This window comes from Callorhinus ursinus, unplaced genomic scaffold (genome assembly GCF_003265705.2).
Source record: "Callorhinus ursinus isolate GAN/ISIS: 27379988/994484 unplaced genomic scaffold, GSC_fseal_2.0 scaffold9, whole genome shotgun sequence".
Taxonomy (NCBI): domain Eukaryota; kingdom Metazoa; phylum Chordata; class Mammalia; order Carnivora; family Otariidae; genus Callorhinus; species Callorhinus ursinus.
Window position 1 is genome coordinate 64,840,683 of NW_027397071.1, and position 24,806 is coordinate 64,865,488.

General features: G+C 38.1%; 1 protein-coding gene and 1 pseudogene across 1 annotated transcript in view; one reads left to right on the forward strand and one right to left on the reverse strand.

Moving 5' to 3' along the window:
• Positions 1-24,806, reverse strand: part of CYP4X1 (cytochrome P450 family 4 subfamily X member 1) — a 42,967-nt gene that overhangs the window by 11,376 nt on the left and 6,785 nt on the right. The window contains exons 2-6 of the mRNA XM_025871869.2: positions 24,300-24,441; positions 17,488-17,532; positions 15,978-16,105; positions 13,387-13,514; positions 13,151-13,302 (exon numbers count right to left, since the gene is read on the reverse strand). Of these exons, the coding sequence (XP_025727654.2) occupies positions 13,151-13,302; positions 13,387-13,514; positions 15,978-16,105; positions 17,488-17,532; positions 24,300-24,441 (595 nt within the window). The remainder of the gene's footprint in view (positions 1-13,150; positions 13,303-13,386; positions 13,515-15,977; positions 16,106-17,487; positions 17,533-24,299; positions 24,442-24,806) is intronic.
• Positions 783-1,021, forward strand: LOC112824024 (cytochrome c oxidase subunit NDUFA4-like; annotated as a pseudogene).

The following is a 24,806-nucleotide window of genomic DNA, read 5'->3' on the forward strand; positions in this document are numbered from 1 at the left end:
CCAAGAAAACTGTGGAAGTGAGACAAAATTTAAATGTACATATTAAGAGGCCCACCTTATCCCTGGAAAAGTTGGAACAGAATAACCCATACCAAATATACCTTAATAAAACTGTTCAACATTGAAGACAGAGAGAGGAAAATCCTCAGAGACTCCAAACAAAAAGACGAAATGACTTTTAAGGGTAAGAAAATTAAGGCAGCATCATACTTCTCAAGAACAATAAAGAAATCAAAACAAGATTAGAGCACTTTCAGGGTGCCTGGGTGGCTCAGACAGTTAAACATCAGACTCTTGATTTCAGCTCAGGTCTTGATATCAGGGTCATGAGTTCAAGCCCTGTGTTGGGTAAAAGATTAGAGCATTTTCAAGAAACTCAAGGAAACAAAGTAGCAGTAAAGTATTTTATATCCAGGAAAATTGTCATTCAAACAAGTATCAAGTCTACCAAAAAAACAGGTATAAACTTGCATGAACTCAGAAAATACTATGCTCATGAGCCCATCCTGAGGAATCTAGAGTGGTTGAGGTTCATCCAACTAGGAAAACTTCACTAAAGAACTGAGGTGCACATTTCATAGACGTAATTTTAGATCTCATACTAAAATAAGGATTGGCACATGGGCAGAAGAATATCACATAAACACTAAAAGTGAAAATAATTCAAATAAAAATAGGAGGAGACAGGAGGGAGAAAGGGGAAAGTAGAATAATCACTAATTGTTGGGAGCCTGGCACGTTTGATCTTTTCTCCCTCTGGACCTGAGGCCTCTGCTGCAACCATGTTACACCAGATCCTCAGTCAGGCCAAGAAGCATCTGAGCTTGATCTTCCTCCTCATATTTATTGGAGTGGGAGGTACTGGAGCTATGTCTTGCTCCTGGCATTGCTTAATCCAGATGTCAGTGGGGATAGGAATAACCCAGAATCTTGGAGCAAACTGGGCCCCCATGGTTAATACAAGTTCTGCTCAGTGAATTTAGATTACAGCAAACTGAAGAAGAAAGATCCAGACTTCTAAATGAAATGTTTCAGTATAAAGCTGCTCAGAATGAAGGTCTTCCAGAAGCCATCCTCACAATTTTCTACTTATCCAGGAAATATTTCCCCTCTAAATGCATGAAATCATGTCGGTGTTTTGTGTTGGGGTTTACACTGATTAATAAATATCTGAAGCTTGAAAAAAAAATCATTAATAGTTGTATAGGTAATAAATGAAAATCAAAGGATATTATTAAAAACTGACAAACCATCAAATAACCAGTCACAAAATACAGATACTATATGATTCCTCATATATGTATATAAGGTACCTAGAATACCTAGTCAAATTTGTAGAGACAGAAAGTAGAATGGTGGTTTCCAAGAGAAAGGAGTATAAAGAGGAATTATCATTTAATATGTATGGAGTTTCAATTTTGCAAGGTGAAATGAGTTCTGGAGATGGATGGTGGTGGTGATGGCACAATAACATGAATGTAATTAACAGCACTAAACTGTACACTTTAAAAAGATTAATATGGTAAATGTTATCTGTATTTACTACAATAAAAATGACAAGCCAGATAGCAAAAGTTTAAATAAGGAAAAGGGGAATTAAGGATTTATGGCAGGACTAAACACTATGGTAGCCAGAGAAAAAATATAAACGGTCTTAAATATCAAAAGATATATTTTAAAAGAGCAAAGAAGACATACCACATAGAGAAAAGAACACAGTGTACTGAATTGGATAAAGTCCCCCCAAAATTCATGTTCACCCAGAACCAGTGAGTAGTTGTTAGCAAAGCCTTTAGGAAACTAATAAACACAGTAACTATAATATAATACACATAGTAAAGCATAATAATATGCAGTGTTGAGTCCAAACATATCAGTCATTTCAACAAATAAGAATGGGAATGACTTGTTTACTAAAATAAAAACATTTTCAAATTGACTCATAAAGCAAAACCAAACTATGTGCTGCATGTAAGAAAAATGCATAAAACAAAACAATTCAAAATGTCTATAAATAAAGGGATGGACAAGGATGTACCAGACAAATGAAAATAATAAGAAAATTAGGGTTGCAATCCTGATATCAAACAAAGTAGAATTTGAACAAAAACTCATTAAAGGCCAGTTTTTATTATTTATTTATTTATTTATTTTTAAAGATTTTATTTATTTATTTGTCAGAGAAAGAGAGAGAGCATAAGCAGGCAGAACAGCAGGCAGAGGGAGAAGCAGGCTCCCCGCTGAGCAAGGAGCCCAATGTGGGACTCGATCCCAGGACCCTGGGATCATGACCTGAGCCAAAAGCATACGTTTAACTGACTGAGCCACCTAGGCATTCCAAGAAGGTCAGTTTTTAATGTTAAAAGTCAGGATATCACAGGGCACTTGGCTGGCTGGGTTGGTGGAACATGTGACTCTTGATCTCAGGGTTATAAGTTCGAGCCCCACATTGAGTGTAGAGATTACTTAAAAATAAAATCTTAAAAAAAGTCATGATACCACAAGATATAATACTTATGAGCATATACACACACCAAATAACACAGCAGTACCTATTTCAAGCAGAAAACTATAGGAAATGCAAGGATAGATAGGCAGAATCACACTAATAATAGGAGTCTTCAACATACTACTCCCAGTACAGCACAGGTCAAATGGACAAAAATAAGATATAGAAGATCCAAACAAAATAATAAGGCAGAACATATGGGGGAAAATATCAGACAATACCTAATAATAGAGAATTTATCTTCTTCATAAGAGTGCATGGAAAATTTACAAAAATTGATCACATATTAGACCAAAGAAAACATTAGTAAGTTCTGTAAAATGGAAATACTACAAACAATGCTTTCTAATTGCAATACAATAAAATTAGAAATTTTTAAAAATAAAAAAATAAGAAAGCTTTTCACCCAGAAATATGTAAACCTTCTATTAAATACTTTTTGAGTGAAAGGGATATTCAAACAGAAATTAAAGCATTTCTGAAAAAAAATGATAATAAAAACATTACTAATCAAAATACATAGGATATATTCAATCAATGAACAAAAAAATTCATAACCTTAAAAGCACATAGTAATAAGAAATATAAAAATCCATCCTAAAATTTGTATGGAATCTCAAGGGACTACAAAGACTCAAAACCATCTTGAAAAAGAACAAAACTGAAGGACTCATACTTCTTCCTAACTTCAAAATTTACTACAAAACTATGGTAATCAAAAACAGGGTGGTATCAGCATAAAGATAGACATATACCATGTATGAATGGCTTACAGAGCACAGAAATAAACCCTCACATATATGGTCAAATAATTTTTGACAAGGATACTAAGACCATTCAAGGGGGGAAAGGACAGTCTTTTCAACAAATGTTGCTGGGAAAACTGGACATCTACATGCAAAAGAATGAAGTTAGACCTTACCTATACCATATTTGAAAATTAACTCAAAATAGGTCAAGGACCTAATTGTAAGACCTAAAACAATAAAATTCTTAAAAGAGAAATAGGATTAAAAGCCACTGGATTTAGTAAGGATTTCTTGCACTGACACCCAAGGCACAGGTAACACAAGAAAAGGTAGACAAATAAGAGTTCATGAAAATTTAAAAACAGTATCCATAGAGTAAAAAGGCAACCCACAGAATGAGAGAAAATATTTGCAAATCATCTATCTGATAAGGGATTCAGATCCAGAATATATAGAGAACTCCTAAAACACAATACCAAAAAACAACCTGATTCAAAAATGAGTAAAGGACTTAAGTGGACGCTTTTCTAAAGATGATATATGAATGGCCAATTAGCACATGAAAAGAAAAGTTCATGTTCAACATCACCAATCATTAGGGAAATGCAAATCAAAACTATAATAAGATACCACCTCAGACTTATTAGGATTGCTACTATCAAAAATTCCAGAAAACAACTGTTGGTAAGAATCTGGGGAAATCAGAACCCCTTGTGCACTATGGGTATGAATACAAAATGCTACAGCTGCTGTGGAAAACAATATGGCAGCTCCTCAAATAATAAAAAAAATAGAATTGTCATATGATCCAGCAATTCCATTTCTGGAGAAACTTTCAAAAAAATTGAAAGCAGAGTTTTGAAGAGATATTTGTTTTTTTTTTTAAAGATTTTATTTATTTATTCATGAGAGACAGAGAGAGAGAGAGAGGCAGAGGGAGAAGCAGGCTCCCAAGGAGCAGGGAGCCCGATGTGGGACTCGATCCCAGGACCCTGGGATCATGACCTGAGCCGAAGGCAGACGCTTAACCATCTGAGCCACCCAGGCGCCCCTTGAAGAGATATTTGTATACCCATGTTTCTAACAGCATTATTCACAAAAGCTAAAATATGGAAGCAACCCAAATGTCCATTGATGGATGATTGCATAAACAAAATGTGATGGAATATTTTCGATCTTAAAAAAGTAGGAAATTCTGACATATGCTACAACATGGATAAACCTTGAGGACATGCTTAGTGAAATAAGCCAGTCACAAAAAGATAAATACCCATAGTTTCCATTTATAGGGTACTTAGAATAGCCCAAATCATAAAGACAGAAAGTACAATGGTGGTTGCCAGGGACTGAAGGGAGGGGAGAATAGGGAGTTACTGTTTAATAGGTATAGAATTTTAGCTTTACAAGACAAATAGGTTTATGGGGATGGATGGTGATGGCCGCACAACAATGTAAGTGTATTTAATACCACTGAACTGTACATTTAAAATATGGGGTTGGGGCACCTGAGTGGCTCAGTCAGTTAAGCGTCTGCCTTTGGCTCAGGTCATGATCCCAGGGTCCTGGGATTGAGCCCACATTGGGCTCTCTGCTTAGTGGCAAGCCAGCTTCTCCCTTTCCCTCTCCCTGCCACTCTGCCTGCTTGTGCTCTCTCTCTGTCTGTCAAATAAATAAATAAAATCTTTACAAAAAAATATGGTTAAGATGGTAAAGTTTACATTATGGGTATTTTACCACAATAAAAAAAGAAAAAATCTACTGATATGCATGCGCGCGCACGTGCGCGCACACACACACACAAAGCAAATAGAAATAGGAAAAAGAATGAAAGAATAAAATACAGTAGTCCTCTCTTATCTGCAGGGATATGTACCAAGACCACCAATGGATACCTGAAGGCACAGATAGTATCAAGCCCTATATAATCTGTTCTTTTCTTATACATACATACTTATGATAAAGTTTAACTTATAAATTAAGCACAGTAAGAGATCAGCAACAACAATAACGAAATAAAACAATTATAAAAATATGCTGTAATAAAATTTATGTGACTGTGGTCTGTTGCTTTCTCAAAATAACTCATTGTACTATACTCTCACCCTGCTCCTTGTGATGATGTGAGATGATAAAATAGCTATGTGATGAGATGAAGTGAGAAGAATGACACAAGCTCTGTGACATAGAATTAGGTTACTACTGACTTTCTGATGATACATCAGAAGGATCATCTGCTTCCAGACCACGATTACCCATGGGTAACTGGAATCATGGAAAGCAAAACTGTGGATGAGGGAGAACTACTATAAATATATTAAATCCTAACTTAAAAAAACTAGAAAAAGAATAACAAAATAAACCAACACAGCGTATAAAAAAATAAAGAAAATAGCAGAAGTTGGTACAGTAAAGAACAGAAAAACAGTAGACCAAATTAATAAATCAAAAGCTTGGCTCTTCCGGGATGCCTGGATGCCTCAGTCAGTTGAGCATCTGCCTTTGGCTTAGGGCATGATCCCAGGGTCCTGGGATCTAGTCCCGCATTGGGCTCCCTGCTCAGCGGGGAGCCTGCTTCTCCCTCTGCCTGCCACTCCTGACGCTTGTGCTCTCTCTCTCCCTCTCTCTCTCTCTGACAAATAAATAAATAAAAATCTTTAAAAAAATTTCTGGCTCTTTCAAAAAAATCCATAACAGACATATACTAGCTAATTTAATCAGGAAAAGAGGGAGAATGCACAAAGATATGAAGTAAGAAATGACAAAGGGAAAATAAAAATTAATACAGAGAATTTAAATTATTTATTTTTTTATTTTTTAAGATTTTATTTTTAAGTGATGTCTACACCCAACATCAGGCTTGAACTTCCAACCCTGAGATCAAGAGTTGCATGCTCTACCGACTGAGCCAGCCAGGAGCCCCCAGAGAAATTTTTTTTTAAAGATCAGAGAAATATTTTAAAATCATGAGATTACTGTTTCTATCCAAATAAATTTTAAAACCTACATGAAATGGAATATTCAGTGTACCAGAGTTGATTCCAGTAGAGATAGAAAACTTAGACTAATTTCCACAGAAGAAATAGAGAAAGTCATCAAGGAACAATCCCCACCAGAAAAATGAAAAATAAAGGACCAAAGAGAAGAAAAAAAGAAAGGAACAGAAGTATTTGAAACAATAAACAACTGAGAACTTTCCAAAATTAATGATAGACATCAAACCACAGATACAAGAGACGCAGAGAATACCAAGCAGGAAAACATCAAAAAATCTACACCAAAAAGTCGATATGCACATTTTATTCAAACTACAGAAGATCAAAGACAAAAGGAAAATCTTAAAAGAAACCACAGGAAAAAAGCACTACCTACAGAACAGCAGTGACAAAAATTACATTGGACTTCTCTTCAGAAGCCAGGCAAAGAAGAGAGTGGAGTAAAATATTTAAAGTGTTAAAAGGAAAAACTCACCAACCTTGAATTCTTCCAAATTACCCTTAAAAATGAAAGAGAAATAAAGACTTTCTCAGACAAAAATTGAGGAAATTTGTCACCATTAGACCTGCTTCACAAGACAGTAAAATCTGTTCTTAGAAAGAGGGAAAATGATATAGGTTAGACCTGCTTCACAAGACAGTAAAATCTGTTCTTAGAAAGAGGGAAAATGATATAGGTCAGAAGCTCAGATCTGCATAAAGAAAGAAAAACATTAAGGAAGGAATAAATGAAGGTAAAACAAAATCTTTTGTTTCCTTATTTTTAATTGATCTAACAGATAACAATCTGTTCAAAATAATAAAAACAACAATGTATTCAGTTTTATAGCTTATGGAGAAATAAAATAAGTTACAGCAATGTTATAAGGGAATAGGAGAAAAATTGGGAGTTGGGAATACCCTGTTATAGGGTACTTGCAAGTATTATTTGAAAGTGGGCTTGGATTAGTTCTAAATACATACTACAAACTCAAGGACAACCATTAAACAAGGTTAAAAAAGAGTATAATTTATATGCTAAGAGAGGAGAAAAATGGAATCATATAAAATGCTCAATTAAAACCAGATAAGGCAGGAAAAGAGTGAAAGACCAAAAAGAAAAAAAAAAGGCAACAAATAGTAAGAAGTAACAAATATGGTAGCTATTAATCCAAATATATCAATAATCATATTAAGCATCAATGTTTAAATACACCAATTAAAAGATGGACTGTCAGAGGGATTAAAAAAAACCCGAACTATATATTGTCTACAAGAAACCCACTTTAAAATATAAACATACATATAGATTAAGAGTAAAGGAACAGAGAAAGATACACCATGCTAACTAACCAAAGGAAAGCTGGAATAGCTATATTAATTTCAGATAGAACAGATTTCAAAGCAAGGAAAAATATTAGGGAAAAACTTATTAGGGATAAAAAAAGGGCAATACATAATTATAAAGGGGTAAATTCTTTTTTTAATTTTTAATTGTTATGTTAATCACCATACATTACATCATTAGTTTTTGATGTAGTGTTCCATGATTCATTGTTTGTGTGTAACACCCAGTGCTCCATGCAGAACGTGCCCTCTTTAATACCCATCACCAGGCTAACCCATCCTCCCACCCCTCTCCCCTCTAGAACCCTCAGTTTGTTTTTCAGGGTTAAAGGGGTCAATTCTCCAAGAAGACAACAATCTTTAATGTGAAAGCACCTGGGCACCTGGGTGGCTCAGTCAGTTAAGCATCTACCTTCAGCTCAGGTCGGGATCCCAGGATCCTGGGATCGAGCCCCACATTAGTCCTGCATCAGGCTCCCTGCTCCGAGGGGAGCCTTCTTCTCCCTCTGCCTCTGCCTCTCTCTCTGTGTCTCTCATGAATAAACAAATAAAACCTTTTTAAAAAATGTGAATGCACCTAACAACAGAGTGTCAGAATATAAAAGGCAAAAAATAACAGGACTCCAAGGAGAAATAGATGAATCTACTCTCACAATTGGAGACTTCAACACTCCCCTGTCAGTAATGGACAGATCCAGCAGTCAGAAAACCAGCAAGGACATAGTTGAACTGAACAATGTCATCAGTCAACTGGATCTATTTCACATCTATAGAACACATCATCTAACAACAGCAGAATACACTTCCTTTACAAGCTCACAGAGAACATTCTCCAAGATAGACCACATTTGGGCCATAAAACACACCCTAAATTTTAAAAGAACATAAATCATGTGAAGTATGCTCTCAGACCACAATGGAATAGAAATCCGTAAGAGAAAGGTAATTGGAAAACTCCAAAATAGTTGGAGAGTAAAACACAGATTTCTAAATAACACATGGGCCAAAGAAATTTCAAGGGAAATTTAAAAAATTTTTGAACTAAATGAAAATTAAAATACAATTAATTAAAATTGTGGGACACGGTGAAGGCAGTACTTAGAGGGAACTTTATAGCATTGAATTAGTATATTAGAAAAGAAGAAAGATCTAAAATCAACAATCTAATCTTCTGCCTTAGGAAACTAAAAAGAGAACACATTGAATCTGAAATAAGTAAAAAAAAGGAAATAATAAAAATGATAACAGAAAGCAGTGAAACTGAAAATAGGAAATCAAGGAATAAAATCAATGAACCAAAAGTTGGTTCTTTGAAAAGATCAATAAAATTGATAAATCTCTAGCTAGGTTAACTAAGAAAAAAAGAGAGAAGACACAAATTACTAATATCAGAAATAAAAAGGGGACATCACTACTGATTCTATGGGCATTAAAAACATAATAAAGGAATATTATGAACAACTGTATGCCCATAAATTTGATAACCTACATGAAATGGACCAAATTCTTAAAAGACATAATCTACTAAAACACAACAAGAGATACAGATCATCTAAACAAGCCTATATCTATTAAAGAAATTAAATCAATAATTAATAACCTTCCCAAAACAGGAAGGACCAGGTCTAGATGACTTCACTGGTTTATCCTGTCAAATATTTAAGAAAGAAATCATACCAATTCTTTATAATCTCTTCCAGAGAATAGCAGAGGGAATACTCCCTAATTCATTTTATGAGGCCACACATTATCTTAATACCAAAACCAGACAAAGACATTACAAGAAAGGAAAACTACAAACCAATATCTCTCATGAAATAGATGCTAAAATCCTCAACGAAATATTAGCAAATAAAATCCAACAATGCATAAAAGGAACTATACACTATGACCAAGTGGGATTTATTCCAGATATGCAAGTCTGGTTCAACATTCAAAAATCAATTAATGTAATCTATCACATCAATAAGTTAAAGAAGAAAAATCATGGGACCACATCAAAAGATGAGTGAAAAAGATCTAACACAATCTAACACCCATGCATGATTAAAAAAACACCTCTCAGAAAACTAGGATTAGAAGGGGATACATATCATAATGTGTTGGTCAAAGCCCATACAGTGTACAATATAAATAGTGAACCCTAAAGTAAACTATGGACTTTAGTTAATAATAATGTATCAATATTGCCCCATCAAATATAATAGAGGTAGCACACTAATGCATGATGTGAATAATTGGGGAAACTGTGTAAGTGGGGGCGGGGGAGGAGGTAAGAAAGCATATGAAAACTCTGTATTTTCTGCTTAATTTTTCTGTAAACCTAAAACTCTCTGAAAAATAGTTTGTTAATTTTTAGATTTATTTTAGGAGAGAGAGAGAATGAGCACGGGGTGGAGGGCAGAAGGAGAGGGAAAGAGAATCTTAAGCAGACTCCATGCTGAGTGGAGAGCCCTAAGCAGGGCTTGATCTCACGACCCTGAGATCATGACCTGAGCTAAAACCAAGAGTCGGACACTTAACTGACTGTGCCACCCAGGCATCCCTAGTTCTCATTTAAAAAACAAACAAACAAACAAACAACATACTACAAAATCTCTTTAAATAAATCAATGTGATTTCAATACATAAATAAATAGACCAATGGAATAGAAAATAAAGTCCAGAAATAAGCTCAAATACATATGTCAATTTAGTAAATGATAAAGGTGGTTATCTCAAATCACTGGAAAAGATGGAACTTTTAAATTAAATTAAATTAAATTTTTAATTGAAGTGTAATTAACATATAGTATTATATTAGTTTCAAGTGTACCAGTTTGTTCTCTGTATTTAAGAGCCTGGTTTATTGTTTGTCTCTTTTTTCTTTGTTCATTTGTTTTGTTTCTTAAATCAAAACATCTGAGTGAGATCATAGAGTATTTGTCTTTGTCTGACTAACTTCACTTCCATAATGCCCTCTAGGTATGGATGCATGTTGTTGCAAAGGGCAAGATCTCAATCTTTTTATTGCTGAGTAATATTCCATGGTATATATATATCACAGAAAAAATGGAACTTTTTAATATATGGCAATGGGACAACTGGATAACCATTTAAAAATGTTAGATCAACACTTCGTACCATACATAAGAATAAACTCTAAATGGATCAGAAATCTAAATGCAAAAAGAACAAAATCACACAAGCACTCGAAGAAAAACATGGATGAACGTCTCTAGTTTAGGTCTAAGGCAATGGGTCTCAGCTGCAGATAATTTTTTTTAAGATTTTATTTATTTATTTATTTGAGAGAGAGAATGAGAGAGAGAGAGCATGAGAGGGGGGAGGGTCAGAGGGAGAAGCAGACTCCCTGCTGAGCAGGGACCCCCCCCCCCCGATGTGGGACTCGATCCCGGGACTCCGGGATCATGACCTGAGCTGAAGGCAGTCGCTTAACCAACTGAGCCACCCAGGCGCCCTGCAGATAATTTTTTAAAAGGTTTTATTTTTATTTTTTACTTTTTCAGAGAGACAGAGAGAGAGAGTGAGAGCAAGCATAAGCAGGGGTGGGGGGGAGTGGAGGGGTAGAGGGAGAGGGAGAGAATCTTAAGCAGGTTCTACACCCAGCACAGAGCCCAACTCGGGGCTCAATCTCACAACCCTGAGATCATGACCTGAGCCAAAATCAGGAGTTGGATGCTTAACCAACTGAGCCACCCAGGCAGCCCAGCTGCCAATAATTTTGACCCCAGCGGACATTCAGCAATGTCTGGAGACATTTTCAGTTGCCACAGCTATCAGAGTCCTACTGGCATCGAGAGGGTAGATGTCAGGGATGCAGCTAAACATCCCACCCCATCCCCCACATCCCAGCACAGGACAGCTCCCCACACAAAAAAGACTTATCAGCCCAAAGTGTCATTAGAGCAAGAGCTAAGATCCCTAGAACAGGGGAAGGCTAGTGACTACTACTTAAAATCCAGATGCAATAAAAAAAAAATATTGATAAATTTGACTACATAAAAATAAAAAATTTGAAAAGGTTTTATTTTGAACAAATTTAAGTTTCCCCTAATACTTTGCATTTTGGTTTTTTATCATAATTATGTGATATAAAGAAATAGTAAAGAATTTTTTCACCAAGTCCTTCATAGATGCCCCCAGACCCACTCTAATGAGCCATACAAATTTAGCATTTTCTGTGTGGGCCATGATGTGGACAAGTTTGGAACTACTGCTATATATAATGCCCATCTGTGTCTTAAATTGTTAACCTAACCTGCTTCTCTGAATGTCCTCCTTATAATATCTACATTCTTGTGTGTCTATGTGTGTGTGACTGTGCATGTGTAGGTGTGTCTTGCAAATTTCCTTGAGGCAAATATATTTGCTAAAGTAACTATATTTTATGTTTACATTTATTCAGTGCGAGGCACTGTCCTAAGTGCTTTATGTATGTTAACATATTTAATCATCACCACAAACCTAGGAGATAGGTTCCTTTTTATCCCCATTTTACAGATGACCCTGAGACAAAGCAGTGAGTAAACTTGCCCAAAGTCACACTGCTACTAAGTGGTGGAGCCAAGAAAGGATTCATTAACTGCTTGATAAATATTCTCTATTATGGTGTTGATGAATAGTAATGTTGAATTGCTTAAAAAACTTAATCTATTGGGGTGCCTGGGTGGCCCAGATGGTTGGGTGACTGCCTTCGGCTCAGGTCATGATCTCCAGGGTCGAGCCCCGTGTCAGGCTCCCGGCTCAGCAGGGCGTCTGTCTCTCCCTCTCCCTCTGACTCTCCCCCTGCTTGTGTTCTCTCTGTCTCTCTCAAATGAATAAATCTTAAAAAAAAAAAAGCCTTACTCTATTTCAACTTTTATTTTTATGTTTTGCCAAAGCTATTTTTGAATGGAGCTTCTTTTTCTTTTAAGATTTTATTTTTAAGTAATCTCTACATCCAACATGGGGCTCGAACTTACAACCTCGAGATCAAGAGTCTCATGCTCTACTGACTAAACTAGCCAGGCGCCCTGAATGGAGCTTCTTTTATTTTTTTTATTGTAATAAGAACACTTAACCCGAGATCTACACACTTAACACACTTTTACATACCCAATACAGTACTGTTAACTTACAGATCTCTAGAACGTATTCATCTTATGTAATTGAAACTTTATACCTGCCAAACAACTCCTAATTTTCCCCTTCTTTTGAATGCATGTCCATGCTCACTCTGCTCCTGTATTCATTCCTATGTTGCATGAATGTTTTTAGTTTGTCATTATTCATTCGTTATTACTGCAAACACTGCACTAAAAGGCATATGCCCTGTGTGCTTTGGGATATTAAATGTCCCCTTGTTATATTTGTATTAATAACAATTGTGCATAATGAACATGGTATAGAAAACTTCTGACAGAACTACTACTATGGATCTAGCAAACTCTTCTAAAGCAGCACTGTCCCTATAAAAGCTCCATTAAGAACAAGAATGTTTTCTTTTTTTCACACTGAGGCCTATTCTTCTAGACAGATACAACACAGTTATGACAGTGCATGGACTTGGGCCACCCAAATGCAAGAAATACCTGTGTACTGTTGTAGAATTTTGACCATCTCTTGTAAGCGTTGGCCCTGAGGGCTGAATTTGAAAATGATGTCATGGTGATGTAAGAAGCTGTGTAAGCGATAAAAGATTTTTCTGGCTTCAAACATTGTTTTAACATAAAGATCATGGGTGCTAGAAGAGAAAGCAGGGACAACATGTCAATGAATGACTTGGATGATGGCGAACAAGTGTCTTCCTTGCTTTCCTGTCACTGACCTGCTTATCTGGCAGTTGGTCTCCCGGCTGAAAGCACATTTCAGAAGTATGTCCAGGGTCATCAAGTTGATGTGCTCATCGACCTCCACCACTGTGTCCTGAGAGCTGCAAATCTTCTCCCACTTACCCTGGTACAGGAGGTCAAGATCAATGACACCATCATCATCAAACTGTCTTTATCTGAAAGCTCCTCCCTGACCCTGCCCTTAGGATGTAAGGTAGACAAACCTGACCTAGGAGGAGCCAGAGGTCATGTAGGTAAATTAAGCAAGTGCTTACTTGGCATGAGGAAGGGAAAACTGCACCCAGCTGGGTGAGAAAGGGCAAGGAGCAAACCAGGTCTGGTAAATGGCTGAGTTAAGTATCTTTGGCCTTTCAGTTATTACCATAACTGCATTACAGCAGATCAGAGTCTCAGTAAAACAGACCTATAATTACAAAGGGTCTCCCCAGGGCTTCCTCCATCTTCAGTCCCCAAATTGCTAGACACCCCACCCCACCATCACTACTGCCAACCACCATAGCCACACTTAAAATAAACTTGGAACATTGTAAAAAACATTTTCAATTCAGGGGCGCCTGGGTGGCTCAATCGGTTGAGCATCTGACATATAGTACATCATTAGTTTTTGATGTAGTGATCAACGATTCATTAGTTGCATATAACACCCAGTGCTCATCACCACACGTATCCTCCTTAATACCCATCACCTGGTTACCCCATCCTTCCACTCCTCTCCCTTCTGTAACCCTCAATTTGTTTCCTGGAGTCCAGAGTCTCTCATGGTTTGTCTCCCTCTCTGATTTCTTCCCATTCAGTTTTCCCTCCCTTCCCCTGTGGTCCTCTACACTATTCCTTATGTTCCACATATGAGTGAAACCATATGATATTTGTCTTTCTCTGCTTGACTTATTTCACTTAGCATAATCCCCTCCAGTTCCATCCATGTTGATGCAAATGGTAGGTATTCATCCTTTCTGATGTCTGAGTAATATTCCATTGTATATATGAACCACATCTTCTTTATCCATTTTCATTTCAGAAGTGGGGGACAGGGAGAAGCCATGAAAGAAGCAGGTTTGGGGAGTGACTCCCAGTCAAGTGCTCCCTCTGTCCACTTTACTTCTCCCCCCAAGTGACCTACTCACACTACTTGAGATGTTTTGTGACTGAAACTGCCATAAAGTTCCCTGTTGAAAATGTATTTGTCATAATAAGCAATCTTTGTGTAAAACACAAATAAATCTGAATGGTTAAAATCAGATCAACCTACATTTGTTGAGCACCTATGCCGTAGCTAGGAGCTGTTATGCATTTGGAAATCTTGGGAAAAAAGAGATTTTTTTTAAAAAAGCTTTTACCCAAATGTCAATTGTTTATTCAATTGCTTTCATCTTGAATTATGTAAGTTTTACTGAGTAAATAAAGTAAATTTAGAAGAAATGAGAACAAAGGGGAGGCTCAAGGCTAGAGGTACTTGGGCACAGTTCAGCAGGATAACTCTTATCACAGGATAGGAGTTATGAGTGGGGCCTCAGGCACAGGTGGGATAGAGAAACAAGGAAGACAGAAGTGGTTTTATTGAAACAGAGATAAACCCAGTACCACCACTGGCTAATTTGCAATTGTGCACAAAGCTGCACAGCACCAGAATGGAAGGAGCACGCCCCACGCCCCCTAGCCCGCACCACTGGTTCTCTACCAAGAGTGAGACATGGGTCTTTATACCTCAACCAGGGCGACTGAGGTTAAATCGCTTCTGTGAGAACCCAGCCAATCAGCTGGTAACAGTGGTTCTTTCTTGGGAAAAAGGATGGGTTTGTAAATGAAGGTGGAGGGAAACTTTGGCTTTGTTTGTGGGGTTTGAAGTGTTTCTGATAAAACTGGTATTAATGAATTACTTATCTGATTTTCAAACAAGTACAAATTTAAAAATTTAAAATATACCATGTACAAGGGGAGTTTTGGAATGGAGTTCATTTATAAATCAGAGACCACCCATAGGAATATTCCTCTGCCAACATCCTCTTGCCCCTTTGAAAGGCCCAAGTCAGCTTCTAATTATCTGCCACTATCCACAAGAAGAAACTCACATCTGCGACTTTAAGGTAGACACTTATCCTTTGATAGGGTCTTTGTGACCATCAGGCAAGTTCATTCTAACTTCCATACCTTTGTTCATGCTGACTAGAATTCCCTCACCTGTATTATCCACATAATCAAGTCCAGCTCATATTTCCTGGCAAATCTGAGTCTCCTCTGAATCTGAAGCCACTATAGCTGGCCCTGGTTCCCTTACTGATCATTTATAGTACTTACCATCTGAATCTCACTACTCGGTACTTGGTTTACTGCCATAGGGTCTCAAAATATATCTAAGTCAGATGACCAAATCTTCATCATTTTTAATCACCCAAAGAACCAAAGCAAAGGTTTACATAGACACCTCCTGCTCAGCTGATAATTGCACATTGGGTAATTTTTAGGAGCCATCCCCCTTTGGCTTTCACTACCCACTACACATGTAGAATACATTCCCTGTTGGAAGCATTCTGCAACACACCAGAGCACTTTTTGTCCCTTCACTTACCAGCATTGTGTTCACAGAATGGGCCATCACCTCAACGTATGATTTCAAGATGTTAACATTGAACGCAGGAGTTAGTAGTTCACGGTGCTGGGACCACTTGGGTCCGTCTAGATTCACAAGTCCTTTTCCTTGAGAAATAAAAGGAAGAAAACCTCATGCCATTTTATTAAATGAGATGAGGAAGGAGAGGTGAGGAACACAACATCATGGGGTGACCGTGGCACACAGGTAGTCACAATAGAGTGGAAATCAGAGCAGTGTTCATTTATTAAGTTGGAAGTCAGTTTGATGCTTACATCTGGGATGGATGTATTTAATATTGTGAGGAAGACCCCAAGTTTTGCAGCCCGATGAGTGTGCCGATCCTGAAGTCACCAGCTACTACCTGTGTAGTAACTGAGTAAGTCACTTAATCCTCCTGAGGCTTGGTTTTCTCAATGATAAAATGTGATAATAAGCATCTACTTTACTGTGTTGCTGTGCAGATTAAATGAAGGTGTATACACGAGGCACCTGGACCAGCCTCTAGCCTGTGGTAGAAACATAATAATATTCGTCTCCTCTTGACTCTAAACCAATCCATAAACTACACTGTGAGCACAAAATTTACAAGGAACTAGACCTGAGTATTCACTCTGTCCCCAGATGTCTACTCCTTGAGCCTTAGCCTGTGCTTTACACCTATAAATGATACGAAATGGAAACACTCATCAAGGTCAATGCTTTACAACCTTCTGTTGCAAGAAAGATCATTAAAGATTTGGTTTTAAAATGACCTTAAAGTTTATTAATATGTGATTTCCATCATTCATTGAGAGCTTACAACATGTTAGGCTTGTGATGCATGGTCCGGTGCTGGTCCAATGCCAGCCATTACACTAAGTGTAGAAAATATGTGCTTCACTTCATCCTCATAATGGCCCAGAGACGTAACACTCATTAGATGTTTTCCCCAAAATCACATTCAACTAGTCAGTGGGAGGCAGTATTCAAATCCAAGTAGCTCTGAACCCCAAACCTACAGTTTCTTTCATTTATTTCCTTCTTTGTCTAATATAAATACCAATTACATGACTAAAAGTCTTAATTTATCTGTTCATGGAATACTGTCAAACTATATTTCAGGGCAAAACTGCACTGGTTTGTAAATGGAAATAAAGGAACTCCAAAAAGAAAGGGGAAGAACCAAGAAAACAAGAGAGAAGAAAGGATAAAATAAAGGATATAGATGTGAGGCTGCAGTTTTAAAGACAGAGATGGGACTGATTCACACACATGTGCCTTGAGAATGAGACTTTGGGGAGAGAAATGGACAAAGAGGGTTCCTAGGAAGTTGTGCTGTGTTTACTTAGCACTCCCTCTTGATCTTCCCCCTAGATAACTTGCAGTATAGATCTACCATCTTCTTAATGTTTTTGAGCATTCTGATTTGTTTCTTTGGAATACTCTACAATAGCAAGGGGACCTCAAGTAAGAGAGTGAGTCACTCCGCTCTCTTGCACATACATACCAGGACATGGAATCAAGAACTTGTACAGGTACTTGGACTTGGGATCTGCAGAGTCAAGCAGAGGAAACAAATGACAGTATTAGAGGGAAATTACCAAAGTTGGAGAAGGTTCTCTTCATTTGCCTTCACTAAGCATAAATAGCAAAAAGGAGCCCAGGGCTCACCCCTTACACTCTTGGCAGGCCTAGGAAAACCACAAGTCTTGGTTGAGGAACCAGAGAACAACAAACCTAGGAGGCAGATAGAACACAAACCCAGATTCTTCCCTTGCTTACACTTTCTCCAGCAGAAACAGATTGCCTGAGGGTTGCCAAGTTTCCAAAACAGGATTTGGGACAATATATTATATCCTTCTTGGAAAGTAGATTAGTAAGTATAGCAGGAGCTGGCAAACCACAGAGAAAGGGGGACAAATGCCTCTTGGGATTCTCATAAACTCTAACATGGAGGTATTTTATAGCTCTTGTCCTTTAAGAGGTGAGCAAGAAATAAATCAGGGCTGGGGGCATGGGAAACATGGAGACTTTCAGGGAAAGTCTGTTTTCCTTTATTAGGTTTTACTAAAAGTAATGGAGACAGTGGACAGGGAAGAAAGATTAGAATATAAGATTTTAGTTAAAACAAAGATGATGGAGCAAACACCAGATATTTTAATTTTGTGCTATGAGATGATACACCACAGATGCCTTGAAAAAGGCTTGGATGGGGGAGTTAGATGACTTGTACCCCAAAAGGAAACACAGTTGAGAAATATGCAGAAAACAAAAAACAAAACTGGGACCACAATCAAGAGGTTATACTGGTAAATTAATGATCTAGCATTCAGGTTTACGTACTGAACCAGCAGAGGCAGAGCTACTTCTGAATTCCCCTGAAGACTTATGCTCAAGCAGGGGTTGAGGGGGTGGGGAGTATTGCTGACACTGAATTCACAAAACCAAGAGGCAAAGGAAGCCCTTGGTGATCCGGTGATGCCAGCTGGGCTTTAAGATATACCCCCAAGGGCCCATGGGCATCTGAGCTGGACAAGGCACTGGGGGGGATGTGATAATCCCTTTCAGGGTTGGTCAGAAACCTCTCCCCACTTTCTCCAGGTCTTTCTTTTTTAATTCCAGGATAGTGAACACAGTGTTATATTAGTTTCAGGTGTACAATGTAGTGATTAAACAATTCCATACATCACCCAGTGCTCATCACAACATGTGCACTCCTTAATCCCCATCACCTATTTCACCCATCACCCCCTCTGGTAACCATCATTGTGTCTCTAGGTCTATTAAAGGCCCGATTTTTTTTATTATGTTATGTTAATCACCATACATTACATCATTAGTTTTTGAGGTAGTGTTCCATGATTCATTGTTTGTGTATAACACCCAGTGCACCATTCAGTATGTGCCCTCTTTAATACCCATCACCAGGCTAACCCATCCCCCCACTCCTCCCCTCTAGAACCCTCAGTTTGGTTCTCAGAGTCCATAGTCTCTCATGGTTCATCTCCCCCTCCAAATTCTCCCCCTTCATTTTTCCCTTCCTACTATCTTCTTTTTTTTTTTTAAACATATAATGTATTATTTGTTTCAGAGGTACAGGTCTGTGATTCAACAGTCATACACAATTCACAGCACTCACCATAGCACATACCCTCCCCAATGTCTGTCACCCAGCCACCCCATCCCTCCCACCCACCCACCACTCCAGCAACCCTCAGTTTGTTTCTTGAGATTAAGAATTCCTCATATCAGTGAGATCAAATGATACATGTCTTTCTCTGATTGACTTATTTTGCTCAGCATAATACCTTCCAGTTCCATCCACGTCATTGCAAATGGTAAGATTTCATTCCTTTTGATGGCTGCATAATATTCCATTGTGTGTGTGTGTGTGTGTGTGTGTGTGTGTGGTGTGTGTATCACATCTTCCTTATCCATTCATCTGTTGATGGACATCTTGGCTCTTTCCATAGTTTGGCTATTGTGGACATTGCTGCTATAAACATCGGGGTGCATGTACCCCTTTGGATGACTACATTTGTATCTTTGGGGTAAATACCCAGTAGTGCAATTGCTGGGTCATATGGTAGCTCTATTTTCAACTTTTTGAGGAACCTCCATACTGTTTTGCAGAGTGGCTGCACCAGCTTGCATTCCCACCAAGAGTATAGGAGTGTTCCCCTTTCTCCGCATCCCTGCCAACATCTGTCATTTCCTGACTTGTTAATTTTAGCCATTCTGACTGGTGTGAGGTGGTATCTCATTGAGGTTTTGATTTGTATTTCCCTGATGCTAAGCGATGTTGAGCGCTTTTTCATGTGTCTGTTGGCCATCTGGATGTTTTCTTTGGAAAAATGTCTGCTCATGTCTTCTGCCCATTTCTTGATTAGATCATTTGTTCTTTGGGTGTTGAGTTTGATAAGTTCTTTATAGATTTTGGATACTAGCCCTTTATCTGATATGTCATTTGCAAATATCTTCTCCCATTCTGTCGGTCGTCTTTTGGTTTTGTTGACTGTTTCTTTTGCTGTGCAAAAGCTTTTTATCTTGATGAAGTCCCAATAGTTCATTTTTGCCCTTGCTTCCCTTGCCTTTGGTGATGTTTCTAGGAAGAAGCTGCTGTGGCTGAGGTGGAAGAGGTTGCTGCCTGTGTTCTCCTTTAGGATTTTGATGGACTCCTGTCTCACATTTAGGTCTTTCAACCATTTTGAGTCTATTTTTGTGTGTGGTATAAGGAAATAGCCCAATTTCATTCTTCTGCATGTGGCTGTCCAATTTCCCAACACTATTTGTTGAAGAGACTGTCTTTTTTCCATTGGATATTCTTTCCTGCTTTGTTGAAGATTAGTTGACCATAGAGTTGAGGGTCCATTTCTGGGCTCTCTATTCTGTTCCATTGATCTATGTGTCTGTTTTTGTGCCAGTACCATACTGTCTTGATGATTACAGCTTTGTAATAGAGCTTGAAGTCTGGAATTGTGATGTCACCAACTTTGCTTTTCTTTTTCAACATTCCTCTGGCTATTCAGGGTCTTTTCTGGTTCCATACAAATTTTAGGATTATTTGTTCCATTTCTTTGAAAAAAGTTGATGGTATTTTGATAGGGATTGCATTAAATGTGTAGATTGCTCTAGGTAGCATTGACATCTTCACAATATTTGTTCTTCCAATCCATGAACATGGAACGTTTTTCCATTTCTTTGTGTCTTCCTCAATTCCTTTCGTGAGTATTTTATAGTTTTCTGAGTACAGATTCTTTGCCTCTTTGGTTAGATTTATTCCTAGGTATCTTATGGTTTTGGGTGCAATTGTAAATGGGATCGACTCCTTAATTTCTCTTTCTTCTGTCTTGTTGTTGGTATATAGGAATCCCACTGATTTCTGTGCATTGATTTTATATCCTGCCACTTTACTGAATTCCTGTATGAGTTCTAGCAGTTTTGGGGTGGAGTCTTTTGGGTTTTCCACATAAAGTATCATATCATCTGCAAAGAGTGAGAGTTTGACTTCTTCTTTGCATGCCTTTGATTTCTTTTTGTTATCTGATTGCTGTGGCTAGGACTTCTAGTACTATGTTGAATAGCAGTGGTGATAATGGACATCCCTGCCGTGTTCCTGACCTTAGGGAGAAAGCTCTCAGTTTTTCCCCATTGAGAATGATTATCGCTGTGGGTTTTTCATAGATGGCTTTTCTGATACTGAGGTAGGTATCCTCTATCCCTATACTCTGAAGAGTTTTGATCAAGAAAGGATGCTGTACTTTGTCAAATGATTTTTCTGCATCTGTTGAGAGGATCATATGGTTCTTGTTCTTTCTTTTATTAATGTATTGTATCACATTGATTGATTTGCGGATGTTGAACCAATCTTGCGGCTCAGGGATAAATCCCACTTGGTCGTGGTGAATAATCCTTTTAATGTACTGTTGGATCCTATTGGCTAGTATTATGGTGAGAATTTTTGCATCCATGTTCATCAAGGATATTGGTCTGTAATTCTCCTTTTTGATGGGGTCTTTGTCTGGTTTCGGGATCAAGGTAATGGTGGCCTCATTAAACGAGTTTGGAAGTTTCCCTCCATTTCTATTTTTTGGAACAGTTTCAGAAGAATAGGTATTAATTCTTCTTTAAATGTTTGGTAGAATTCCCCTGGGAAGCCATCTGGCCCTGGGCTTTCATTTGTTGGGAGATTTTTTTTTTTTTAAGGATTTTATTTATTTATTTGAGAGGGAGAGAATGAGAGATAGAGAGCACGAGAGGGAAGAGGGTCAGAGGGAGAAGCAGACTCCCTGCTGAGCAGGGAGCCTGATGTGGGACTCGATCCCGGGACTCCAGGATCATGACCTGAGCTGAAGGCAGTCGCTTAACCAACTGAGCCTCCCAGGCGCCCCTTGTTGGGAGATTTTTGATTACTGCTTCAATTTCCTTAGTGGTTATGGGTCTGTTCAGGTTTTTTATTTCTTCCTGGTTCAGTTTTGGTAGTTGATACATCTCTAGGAATGCATCCATTTCTTCCAGGTTATCTCATTTGCTGGCATATAGTTGCTCATAATATGTTCTTACAATTGTTTGTATTTCTTTGGTGTTGGGTGTGATCTCTCCTCTTTCATTCATGATTTCATTTATTTGGGTCATTTATCTTTTCTTTTTTCCCGATCAGTCTGGCCAGGGGTTTATCAATCTTATTAATTCTTTCAACCAGCTCCTAGTTTCATTGATCTGTTCTACTGTTCTTTTGGTTTCTATTTCATTGATTTCTGCTCTGATCTTTATTATTTCTCTTCTCCTGTGGGTTTAGGCTTTATTTGCTGTTCTTTCTCCAGCTCCTTTAGGTGTAGGGTTAGGTTGTGTATTTGAGACTTTTCTTGTTTCTTGAGAAAGGCTTGTATTGCTATATACTTTCCTCTTAGGACTGCCTTTGCTGCATCCCAAAGATTTTGAACAGTTGTGTTTTCATTTTCATTGGTTTCCATGAATTTTTTAAATTCTTCTTTAATTTCCTGTTTGACCCATTCATTTTTTAGTAGCATGCTCTTTAGCCTCCACGTATTTGAGTTCTTTCCGATTTTCCTCTTGTGATTGAGTTCTAGTTTCAAAGCACTGTGGTCTGAAAATATGCAGGGAATGATCCCAATCTTTTGGTACCGGTTGAGACCTGATTTGTGACCTAGGATGTGATCTATTCTGGAGAATGTTCCATGGGCACTAGAGAAGAATGTATATTCTGTTCCTTTGGGATGGAATGTTCTGAATATATCTGTTAAGTCCATTTGGTCCATTAAGTCTATTTCCTTGTTGATCCTTTGCTTAGATGATCTGTCCATTTCAGTGAGGGGAGGGGCGGTTAAAGTCTCCTACTATTATTGTATTGTTGTCAATGTGTTTCTTTGCTTTTGTTATTAATTGGCTTATATAATTGGCTGCTCCCATGTTAGGGGCATAGATATTTACAACTGTTAGATCTTGTTGGGTAGACCCTTTAAATATGATATAGTGTCCCTCCTCATCTCTTATTATAGTCTTTGGTTTAAAATCTAATTTGTCTGAGGGGTGGCTGGGTGGCTCAGATGGTTAAGCATCTGCCTTTGGCTCAGGTCATGATCCCAGGGTCCTGGGATTGAGCTCCGCATTGGGCTCCTTGCTCAGCGGGAAGCCTGCTTCTCCCTCTCCTTCTACTGCTCCCCCTGCTTGTGGTCTCTCGCTCTCTCTGTCAAATAAATAAATAAATAATCTAAAATCTAATTTGTCTGATATAAGGATTGCCACCCCAGCTTTCTTTTGGTGTCCATTAGCATGGTAAATGGTTTTCCACCCCCTCACTTTCAATCTGGAGGTATCTTTGGGTCTAAAATGAGTCTCTTGCAGACAGCATATCGATGGGTCTTGTTTTTTTATACAGTCTGATACCCTGTGTCTTTTGATTGGGGCATTGAGCCCATTTACATTCAGGGTAACTATTGAAAGATATGAATTTAGTGCCATTGTATTGCCTGCAAGGTTACGGTTACTGTATATTGTCTCTGTTCCTTTCTGGTCTATGTTACTTTTAGGTTCTCTCTTTGCTTAGAGGACCCCTTTCAATATTTCTTGTAGGGCTGGTTTCGTGTTTGCAAATTCCTTTAGTTTTTGTTTGTCCTGGAAACTTTTTATCTCTCCTTCTACTTTCAATGACACCTCAGCTGGATATAGTATTTTTGGCTGCATGTTTTTCTCATTCAGTGCTCTGAATATATCATGTCACTCCTTTCTGGCCTGCCAGGTCTCTGTGGATAAGTCTGTTGCCAATCTAATGTCTCTACCATTGTAGGTTACAGATCTCTTGTCCTGAGCTGCTTTCAGGGTTTTCTCTTTGTCTCTGAGACCTGTAAGTTTTACTATCTTATGTTGGGGTGTTGATCTATTTTTATTGATTTTGAGAGGGATTCTCTGTGCCTCCTGGGTTTTGATGCCTGTTTCCTTCCCTAAATTAGTGAAGTTCTCTGCTATAATTTGCTCCAATATACCTTCTGCCCCTTCTCTCTTTCTTCTTCTTCTGGGATCCCAATTATTCTAATATTGTTTGATCTTATGGTATCACTTATCTCTCGAATTCTGCCCTCGTGACCCAGTAGTTGTTTATCTCTCTTTTTCTCAGCTTCTTTATTTTCCATCATTTGGTCTTCTATATCACTAATTCTCTCTTCTGCCTCATTTAGCCTAGCAGTTAGAGTAAAGGCCCAATTTTAATCTTTGTTTCAGGATTTCTTTAGAATACTGCCTGTGAGTTTTGCATATTTCTCCTAGGAGGATTAGTTTCCTGAGATTCATCCCTTTTCTTACCTGTTCTGCCCAGAAATATCTTTGCGTAGTCTGGGTCATAGATATAGAAAAGTGCCTGAAAAGGCCCAACCCAGCAAGGAAAGGCGCAAGGGTATTTTTCGACAAGCTCCTCAAATTTCTCCATTTTACCCTCCTGAAGTAACTGCAGTGAAAAAAAGAGTGAAGGAAGTTAGAGGAGCCAAGCAGTCTGGACTCATCCTCTCTTACAGAGGCAAGCTGAATGTAGGGCCTGGATAAAGTCCCACAAACATGCTTTACTGGGCATTTCAAGCTTGGAGTATAATTTTTTAAATACTTATTTGTTTATTTATTTGAGAGACAGAGAGAATTGAGGGGAGAGGCAGAGGGAGAAGGAGAAGGACAGAATCTCAAGCAGACACTCCGTTCAGTGTGGAGCCCAACGTGGAGCTCATTCGTACAACCCTGAGATCATGATCTGAGCTGAAACCAAGAGTCAAACACTTAACTGACTTTTAGTAATTCCTGTCTGGGCAAAAGGAGAGAAAG